The sequence below is a fragment of the Silene latifolia genome, chromosome 7, assembly GCF_048544455.1.
Source record: "Silene latifolia isolate original U9 population chromosome 7, ASM4854445v1, whole genome shotgun sequence".
NCBI lineage: Eukaryota > Viridiplantae > Streptophyta > Magnoliopsida > Caryophyllales > Caryophyllaceae > Silene > Silene latifolia.
In genome coordinates, this window is record NC_133532.1 from 41033063 (window position 1) to 41043743 (window position 10681).

Genomic DNA, 10681 nt, shown 5'->3' on the forward strand with positions numbered 1-10681 from the left:
CCAAATGAATGTTTTATATTTGTTTGTTTTTAGTGAACCAAATGGCGGGCTAGGCCAGTTATGTTGGACCCTGAACCGTCCTGTAACATTACACGGGGAATACCGGGTCGAAGGTCAGGTTGGGTGGGCCTTGGAAATACAGACCCCAGGGACGGGTCGAGTTGAGTTAACGCGTGCAAATGACCCACTCTATTTAGGATTGTCTTAGTTAAGCTTACAAAAGACAACAATTTTACCTAAAAAGAAATAAATAATTTATTTCAAACAGGACTTTTATTAAAATGGTTAGTTGTAGAGGTGGTGTGGGGGGCAAAGGTTAACTCGACCCAACTTATAGTCGTGATTTTGCCAGCCTGCAAGCTTGGCCCTCCTCTCACACCTTGCGAGTTTAGAGCTAAGATTTATGAACCAAATCGCAAAAAGCAAAAAAAAGAACAAAAATAAGAAACTTTGAATCGATATACTGGTTCAGGGCTGACGTCCCGTCCCTTGATACATATTATTCGAGGATCACGCAGGTTAAGCCTGGGCAAGACTAGTCGATGGCCACCTCTAGTTGGATGAATCATCCTCGGAAACACACAAATACTCGTGTAAGACGGTACTTAAAGGAAATCTTGTTTTGAAATTGGGCCAAACAACCAAATTGGTAAAAAAAGTTGTTGATGTTTGCGAAATTGGTAAAAAAAAAGTATAACATGTGGCAAATTGGTAAAAAAAATAATGGAATGTGACAAATTGACCAAAAAAACTACCACCTTAATTAATTAACTATTCCTAAAAGTAAATTTGACCAAAATGCCCTTCTCGAAGCTATGGAGGACGAAGACTTCTAGGACCGAGGGCACGACTTTTTTTTTCTAGAAATTATCTTCCATCTTAAGACTATTTTTATGTTTCGAATTTTGTTTCTGAATAAATATATTCCATCTTATAATAATTAAACTTCTTTAGTAGAATCGAACAATTGTCATAGTCTAACCCGCCTTATACTTCCGACCGGTTTTTGAAGCATCGAACCGACCCGACAATGATTACCTCTATAATTACGTGATTTTGGGTATCCCAGTTAAGATATAGTATGTTTGTAAGATGGGGCAGATAATTCATATCCATTTTAAGTGAGATATTATAAGTCAATTTTTACTAGTAGTTTTTGTTTAAATCAATTTCATTTAAGGTCTTTATGGATCTCAATATTTTTGATTGAATTATTAAGATTGGAGAAGTATCATATTTAAGAAAGTTGGATTGATTTCGGGTAAAATTGGTTCGATTTAAACTTGGGGTCATAATTAAGTTGCGAACGACGAGTATCTGATTTTTTTTCCAGTTTACTACTTAGGAAAGGGTAGCTTGGTCAATTATAGTTCAAATAATAGAGAATTAGTTAAAATAAAAGTTTTCTGGCCAAATTGTCACCAATCTATACTTTTTTTACCAATTTGTCCAAACTCACAATTGACACTTTTTTTTACCAATTTGGCAACTACCTTCTACTTTTTTTACCAATTTGGTAGTTTGGCCTTTGAAATTGGTTGCGTTTCTATTCCCTCCGGAAAACCCCCAATTTTTTTTTTTTGATAAGGTAAGAAAACTAGGATGGTAATTAACCATCCTATATCATCCTCGCGGATGAGAAAGGTAAACGAAATTCAAAGAAAATTTCCATTTACCATGAAGAGACCACAAAATAAAAGGGTACAAAGAAGGTGTCTTTTTCTCGAAAAAGTATCGACTCTTAAAACCCCAAAAAAAAAAGAAATAAAAAATAACTTTAGTAAGATCAGGAGAATGAATACCAAAAGAGATGAACACAAGAAATCACACAAAAAACAACTCTGACCAAAACAACCAAAGAAGGCAGTAAAGGGAACAAAGAGACGCCAATAAATTTCAGTTCTGATTATAAATCCAAAAAAATTAGAAATTTCAATACACATCATAAACATACATAGTTCGTTTAACGCGAAAGTGGTGATTAGCCCCCATAACTTTCACTAATTGTGAGATTAAGCCCCATAACTTACAAATGTAGCAATTAGGCCCCATAACTTGGAGTAAAAGTGAAATTGAATCCATTTTTTTGATTTCTAACCAAAATTATACCAAAAAAAAAATCAATTTCATCCATTTATACAATTTATCAATACAATAAAATTATTTTTTATATATTTCTAAATTGTATGAAATTTATTATACATTTTCGGAAATAAAATATATTTGAATGAATTACATAAAATTTATAATTTGTAGAGAAATTTCATATGTATATATCAATTATATTAAAACTAGTACAAATATTTTATCTAAAAACTATGTTAATTAATAAATTATATAAATACTTTTAAAATATTAAAAATTATTTAATGTATAATGAGTCTAAATATAAAATAATTTAATGATATATTTTTGTTAAAAATAAAAACGGGGTTGGATTTCACTTTTTGTCAAAATTATGGGACCTAATTGCTACATTTGTAACTTGTGGGGCTTAATCTCACAATTGGTGAAAGTTATGGGGGTTAATCTCTACTTTCGCGGTTAACCTAAAGAAATCAAACAAGATATGATTAATTTGTGAAGTTAACTCTAAAAATATTGCTATTAGGTCCTTGATTTACACCTTCATTAACTAAGACAAATGACTGAAAAATGTTCTCCTAGGCTAAAATAGAGAGCAAATTAAAGTCGAATCTTTTAGGAAGGAGCAAATCAAGAAAAAGACTGAATTTTTTTTCAAATAAGAGACTGAGAATTTACCATCTTCATGAAGAAGGTAGAAAATGACTAAATAATGGTGATTAAAGATTCACTATCCGTCACAAGCTGAAGACGGATAGTGTCTCTTTCACAAAATGTAAGTGGATAGTGCAAGTGGTGGGGAAATGGATACCCCCATGGCCCCACTTGCATTTTGTGAGAGGACCACTATCCGTCTTCAGCTTGTGACGGATAGTGTCCGTCTTCAATGAGACGGACGGTTAAAGATTAGGGTAGTTTGGACAGAAAACCTTCAAAGTTCTTTTTGGGCTTTTGAAATCATTCTCTCTCTAAAAATTTTAGAGAGAGGTTTCAAACATATGTTTCTAACCGGAAAACCCCCAAATTGAAGCCCTAAAAACACACTCCCTAAACTTCGAGTCATCTCAATACAACTCGTCTCTCTTGTTTCCATGGCGTCCACCAATCCCACCAATCCCTCCAAACTCCTTCCCTCAGGTCATCTCTTCCCTTCTCTCTCTTTACTTTCTTTCCTTTAACTCATATTCTTCCATGAAATTCATCTGTTACTAATTAATTAAATTTGCAAAAATGCAGAGTTGATAGATGGGTGCATAGGGTCGAAAATATGGGTGATTATGAAAGGCGACAAAGAGCTTGTCGGTACTCTCCGAGGTTTCGATGTTTACGTTAACATGGTTCTTGAAGACGTCACTGAATAGTACTCCCTTTTCCCTTTTTTTTTTACTTTGATTTTTTGATTTAGGGTTTCGGTGAATTGAGTGAATTTGATCATGTTGCTGTATAATCCCTCAGTCCCAATCGTTTGTTTACCTTTTTTCGTTACGGGTATTTTAATTGAAGATAAATAAATGATTAGGACGGAGAGAGTAGTTTGATTGGTATCCTATGGTATAGTATGTGAGATAATGATCTTGAACAGCATTATTTGCTTGATTTTTCGGCGTCGTGTACTCGTGTATCAATATTGGGTGATGTGGTTGCTAATTTTACTGTTGCCAAGCATCTTATATGCTAATTTGTATTATAGAGTATTGTTTCGTGTTATTGCTTTAGAATTAGTTGTTCATGGACAATGTATTTTCCAAATTTTCCTGTTTGCCTGTCTCAAACCCGATAACCTGTATGTCTGTGGTCCCAAAAATCCATATAAGCCTGCTAAGCCCGCATTTGATCAGCTCTAAAGTCTAGATTGTTATATGTTAGTAAATGATCTTCAGCATTTGTATGAATTCTTTTTGCTTTATTCTACTCGTATGTTATTATATTAATGATTGTTCGGAACTTGCTCGTCTTTCCTGTGTATTTTGTAAATGGCTTGTCTATGTGCTGTCAACTAGTAAGGGTATGAAAATATTGTAGGTTTGGCTTTTGCAAGGTGTTATTTCTAGTTCATGAGAAAGCGATGTTTGTGAGGTAGTTAAATGTTTGGACTTTGCAATATTAACTTGGATTTAAATATCTGCATCGCCGTGTCTCTGCTTCGTATTTTGATGAGTCCACCTTGTAGTTGGTTGCTGATTTATGCGATTTTTATCTCTCAGATTAACTATAGACTTGTCAATTGTCATACAATCCTTGTAATTTTCTTATGATTGTAGTATAAGGATTTTGTAGGTTTAGGAAAGGATTAAGTATTACTCACTCGGTTTTTATCTGTTCATCAATTCAGGAGATATTTTCTTTTGTCGGTTTGTTCAATGGCCTCTTTTACCATGCCTTTTCTCTCCTTTTGCTTAGTAGAGACATTTGAATGTTTTTAGTTGGAGCTGCTAGAACTGTAGTCTGTAGGAGTACAGTTTACTTGTGAATGGTTAGTTTTAGTTGATGAAACCATGAAGGAGACTGATGGACTTAAGTTTGTTCCTCAAACATTTAGAGGAGCGAGTAGTTATTGACTTACTGTTCAGAAACGTTCAACATTGTCCTTACTTGTATGGATGAGACATTAAATATTTCTTGCGAATTAAGTGACACAACTCACTTAACTCGCTGATGTCTAACATCCTGGCTTCTGTTCTTTCATTGATGCTAATCTCTGTGTTGTCTGTTATAGCGATGGTTGTCACGTATGTGGTTTCGCACTCGTACTATATCTAGTATTATCTTGTAGACAGGTGACTCTAGTGCTCATTTATGCTTTGATTGTTTGATCCTGCTGTTTTTTGACAGTGAAATTACTGCTGAAGGACGAAGGATCACGAAACTGGATCAGATTCTGCTTAATGGAAATAATATTGCAATTGTAAGTGAGCTAGCCGTGAACTTTATATTTATGTAAGAAGTTTGATGTTGACGGGTTTTGAACCTAGGTGGACTTTATTGACTGAAAATGTTGACTACTTTCATTGCTTGATGCAGTTGGTCCCTGGTGGTTCGCCCGATTCTGAATGACATTCTCCTAACCTCACACTCGCCCAGTGATGCTTCTGTTCTCGTGACTTGACGAGTTTTTGGTTTCATTGGTATCTAAGGATAATCTCTTAGAAACTTTAGTTGTGTACTTGTGTTAGCCGTAAGCAACGACTTTCTATTTCAAGTCGTGGGAATGAGAGATGAATTCAGATGTCACGCTAGTGATTTTGTATCAGTATTTAAGCAGTCAGCTACCTTATTGTACTCCGGAGTCCATACCGAAACTGTTGTGCCCAGTTATTTTGTAGATTGTTTTCATGAACCTCTATAAGCCAAATCGATTTGTATCAGTTATCGACTTGGCCTTGATTGCAATTGCATTGATTCTGATTTTCAATTGTTTCAGTCCAATTCTGATTGCTTTATTGAACATGTCGAAAGAATTCAATTGTTTCAGTCTCATGTGAACGCTTTCAGATCATTCAATGTTTTACTTAAAAGTTTAATTTGATTAAAATGATTTTATTTGTAAGCGAAGCATTTGCACGAGTACCAAGCCAATGATAATATAAATGATACGGAGCTAGTAATTCGGAATTACAAACAAGCAAGTACAAGAAGAAACTTGCAGAAGAATAAAACCTGAATACAGCAGGTTATATATATACTTATAAATGCATGTACTACCGTACAATACAAAGTATTTGAAATAGCAGTCTGGCTAAGAGAAAATCCATGTCCTCGATTATTTCTGGGTTTCGAAGCATCTGCTTTCAGTACAAACACTAGGAGTAATCTAACTTATTGATTATATAGCTACTTAAAAACCAAAAATGCAAATAAATCGATCTCGCAAATGATGCCTCTATCAAGCTATGATATTGGATCTATAGGTTTACTGCGGCTGAGCTTCAGTTAGTACTTCAGGTGGGCGAGGAATGTTCTGCCAACCGGTACAATGCTGCAGAAAATGTTTAAGGGATTCAGAAGGTGGTGCCATTGTCCATGTATCATAGAACTCGCTAGGATGAAACACACAATCTTCACTTGCCAAAGGTCGAGCTCCTGATTCACCTCCATTGATGAATATGTCCCCTTCGGATTTTATGTGGCCCGTTGCTTCACTTTCCTTGTCGGCAGCCTGAACAAAAACCAGAACAGTTTTGAACATCGTTGTAATAGAAACCAATTGAGTTGAGACGTTGAGTTATCTTTTTCTTATGTTCTTAGATTAATCATCCAACACATATAAAGCTTAGCTGGAAAAGTCGGTGAGATAAATGTATAGCGAGGTACGGGAAGGTTGCGTGTAGAAAACATTATCTCATGATGTATTAGAAAACACAAAGAGGCGGTTTTCATATGATCCATAATGAAATTGCATGCATCACAAAAACTAACAAACAAATAGATAGATAAGAAAGCAAAGCAAAAAAAAAAAAAAAAAAAAAACGCTGGATGTATTTCCAAAACTCCCGGGTTTTGGGAAAAAAAAGTTGTACAGGGATCATATGAAACCTGTACATTAGATTGCATCCACTGCTACAAAAAACCTCATTATAGAGCTACAATCTAACAAGATACGACAGTGCCTTACGTCCGTACCATAATAATGACAATATCATACCGACAAGACAGAACAGATCAAGAAGGTAAAAATAAAAAAGAGTGGTCTCAGGAGTCAGGATCAATGGATTACCCATAAAATTACCCATCGTTCTACCACATAATAATGAATTACCCGTTACTAGGTAATTTTACCAGTTGTGAACTCAGTGGAAACAGGACAGATCAAAGAAAAATATCGTGTAGTTCACTGCTAAAATTAGAATTCTCCACTTTGGTTTGAACACACATGAAGCATTGTGGGAGGCATGCTGTGAAGCTGATTCTACAATTATTACGCCTCTATCGCAAAAGGATTCATCTTTCCATTTTCGTTTCCTCAAAATGATTGAAGAGAGTTAAGGGAGCAAGTCTATCTTCCCTCTAAATCTCTCTTTGTTGGAGGGTTTTGAGAACACATGGACAAGGGAAAATGAGAGTATGAGACCCACTTTGTTAAACAAACAAGGGATGTTTATCCCTCCGTCGCTCTCCCCTCCCTTTCCCTTCAAATCCCTCTATCCCAACAAGGCCTGTATGATTAGAAGGTTCATATGGTAACAATTCCAATATACCTCAAACAAAAGAAACAAATCAAAAGGGTCCAATGAGGGACAAGATGGGACTCGTACATAGTGGAATGTAGGTGTCATCATCCGGTTTAGCTGGTAAAGTCACTAAGAGGTGATTCCCGCGAGTCATGACCTTGGGTTGAAATACATCAAAACTGCCTTACAGCTCTCTTCCCAAAAAAAAGGGAACATGACTCACTAGTTAGGTACTAGAATAATTGTTAGTCCCTGAGATATGAACATGTCCTTGAAAGTTCAGAAACATCCTTTACAGCTGACACCGAAATTGCTTTGACATTCACAAATATGGAAACTGCCGTTAGCTTTTAAAGATCAAGTGATCGAGAGAGAAAAAAAAATATGGGAAGTTCTGACGATTTTTGTGAACCAGTTTCTATATAAGTATCTGCTACACCTAAGCCACAATCTTGCCATTCGTAGATGGGGGTTGCAAACTTGCAATTATGTTAGAAGCTTGGGTGTAAGAACTAACTAAAGAATCCAGTTTGACACCTCTCGATGGATGGAAGTAAACTTTTACCGACTGAAACACAAGCAAAGAAGGCAAATAGGAAAAAGAAAATTAAAAAATGACCTTCTTTCTACCACAACAACAAGAAAGCCTTAGTCCCAAAATGACTCGGGGTCGGCTAGCCTGTCATATGGAACTGTCATTGTGATGTGGTACAACAAAGAAAAACATTAGAAAGATAAGGGCAAGAGGTGGAAAGGCAAGAGAAAATCATAAACCTTCTCTGTGTAGTGCATAAAAGCCACTTTCTTCTGCCCAGCTTCATAAATATTATTCTGAGAGTATATCTGCTCACATATTTGGGAAGGCAACATTATGGAATAGAAAACTTGAGCGCAATTACAATAAGTGTTCAGTTAGTAAGGCTACATTACCTGTGACTCAACGCTGGCACAAACAGCATAGATCCCCCAATCTCTGGTGTAGTTATTATATAAATGAACCTTTCCATATCTGACACGAGGATGCCTCTGCCGGGTGCCATTAAAGAAACAATGGTGAATGGTCACTCGAATGCATCTATCATTGACATGAGTTGGATCAGCTCCAATTAGCATTGTTTTGTCATGTTGAGAGAAACGACACCTGCGAGGCACACGAAGGAGAATTACGCAACAATAACAAAGGAGCCTTAATCCCACCGAGCACATAAAAGTACTACTGACCTAGATATAGTGATATCTGTACTTGCTCTAGTGATATCGATAAGTCCATCGTCATAATCACTCAAGGTGCAGCGATCAATCCATATATGCTTAGAGTTAGGTTTAATCTGAATTCCATCTACATCGTGACCCCTGCCACCCTCAAACTCTAGATTGCAGATAATAACATGCTCACACTCCTTGAGCCTTAACCCTTTATCTGTGAACTTGATTCTCTGCCCACGGCCATCAATCGTCTTATAAGAAGACACATTTAGATAAGAGTTGAGTTGAATTGTGCCTGAAACTTCAAAGACAATCCAAAGGGGTTCCTTTTTACGACAGGCGTCTCTAAGAGATCCGGGTCCATCATCTAGAGCAAGCAGCAGCAAAAACGAAGTTAACAGCCACATGAACAACAAAACAATACAGCATACTTTGCTTCTACGTACTTCCTTATTAATGAAATATTGAAATGCAGCTTGAACATAACAACGATAACATGAGCAAACAGATTCAATATTCTATGCTCTGTGATTCTATCCCATTCTACTTGAAAAAAATCTTATACTCCGTATTTGGGGCGCTACCACAGTCCACAGGTCCACTGAAAGGAAACGTATTTTGGCTGCTCTATGACCGAATTGGCCTCATTTTAACTCCTAGCTAATCATACTGAAAAGAAAGGGCATTTTGATCTCACTGGAGAAATAAATGCTTAAGAAATTTACAACTCTAAGCCTGTCTTGAAACACAAAAAAATATTTGCTGATAACAATCAATAAACAAGCAAATTACTACCAAAACAGACATTGCTCCTTGACAAAGGCGACAACATCTCGAATAATGTATTAGCTATTGTACTCCGTATAAGAGTATGAGTTTCCTCACAACCCTTCATTCCCCATCATTCCCCCCTTAAACTTCCCTTCACCACCATCAGTTTCTTTATTTTCTCTGTTATTAGTTCCAATTAAAAATTAATAAGACAGAATAACCCCAACCGACACTGCCCCTTTTTTGTGTGTTCAGCTCTACATAACAGTAATTCAGGTTATCAGGCAACATACAGTTTTTCCTTATCAATCAAGAATATAATATTCTAATGGAAACAATCTTTCCATTCCTTTCCTCGAAAGGAATATGACAGTGACGGACCTAGGATTTACATCTGAAATGCACTTTTCAACCTTTAAGCAATAACACCCTAATTCCTGCAAAAAAAATTACCTATTTTCGATAAATTGAAATTATTACTCATACATTCCAATCTTAAATATCGTTTTCTACAAATAATAGTCGCGCAATTGGAGCTATATGTATGTACGCATAACAGCAGCATATTATAAAACCAACAAAATGATTCAATACGAATTCTGATATTACAATCTCTTTGTTCCGTCTCAATCATTAGTTTACCATTTTTATTCTTCATGAGACTATTCAAAATAAATAATACGGAGTAAATAAATAAATAAATAAATAAATAAATAAAAGAGGGGGAACAAAAAGAAAAAAGAAATGATGGAGGGAATAAAAGAGAAGGAACCTAAAAGAGAGGTAACACGATAAAGAGGACCATTAACGCCACCAATAGCAAAACGGCCGAAACCCTCAGCTTGAGCGGAAAGAGCGCGTAGGGAATCATCAACGCGCGTGTACGGCAGAGAAAACTCCATTGTAGATGGCTGCGGTTGTCGGAATTGCTGAGGAGGGGGAGGAGGAGGAAAAGGGGTGGGATAATAATATGGCGGATTTATAGGAGGAGGAGGAGGAGGAGGATAATGAGGGTATGGCCCAGGTTGATTATGTTGTTGATTATGTTGTTGTCTGTATTTACGATGGGAGTTACCCATTTATTTATATTGATTTAATTTGGGTTATGCGTTAATTTGAGGTTACTCGAAAATTAAGCAGGAATTGGAAGTTATGGAAGGAGGATGAGGAGGACACACTATTGTTTTGACTGGTGGAGTTATGAAGATGATCGTTACTTGTGCGCGCCTTTTTTTAATTGCTATTTGGTCACCGACGGTATTTTCCTTTGATTAATGCATTCAATTTGTGATTGAAGTATAGTAACCATGCGTTTTTGGGGAGGAGAATGTGGTGGGGTTTGATACTTTGATACTTTGATTGTTGGACTGTTGTAGTGGAAGGTAGGAGGTGGAAAGTAGATACCGGGTACTAGACCGTGGACTACAAGATTGTCGCAGAGGTGGCAATCA

The 10681-nt window shown here is 36.3% G+C and overlaps 2 protein-coding genes across 2 annotated transcripts; one reads left to right on the forward strand and one right to left on the reverse strand.

Moving 5' to 3' along the window:
• Positions 1 to 3013: 3013 nt before the first annotated feature.
• Positions 3014 to 5511, forward strand: LOC141592062 (sm-like protein LSM5). The gene is made up of 4 exons (XM_074412625.1): positions 3014 to 3222; positions 3322 to 3445; positions 4918 to 4990; positions 5107 to 5511. Exons 1-4 carry the CDS (start codon positions 3177 to 3179, stop codon positions 5137 to 5139), a joined length of 276 nt encoding a protein of 91 aa, XP_074268726.1. The 5' UTR covers positions 3014 to 3176; the 3' UTR covers positions 5140 to 5511.
• A 222-nt stretch (positions 5512 to 5733) lies between these two features.
• On the reverse strand, positions 5734 to 10433 carry LOC141592061 (putative pectate lyase 4). The gene is made up of 5 exons (XM_074412624.1): positions 10003 to 10433; positions 8475 to 8826; positions 8184 to 8394; positions 8028 to 8096; positions 5734 to 6241 (listed from the first exon to the last, which is right to left on the reverse strand). Exons 1-5 carry the CDS (start codon positions 10307 to 10309, stop codon positions 5996 to 5998), a joined length of 1185 nt encoding a protein of 394 aa, XP_074268725.1. The 5' UTR covers positions 10310 to 10433; the 3' UTR covers positions 5734 to 5995.
• Between the last annotated feature and the right edge of the window lie 248 nt (positions 10434 to 10681).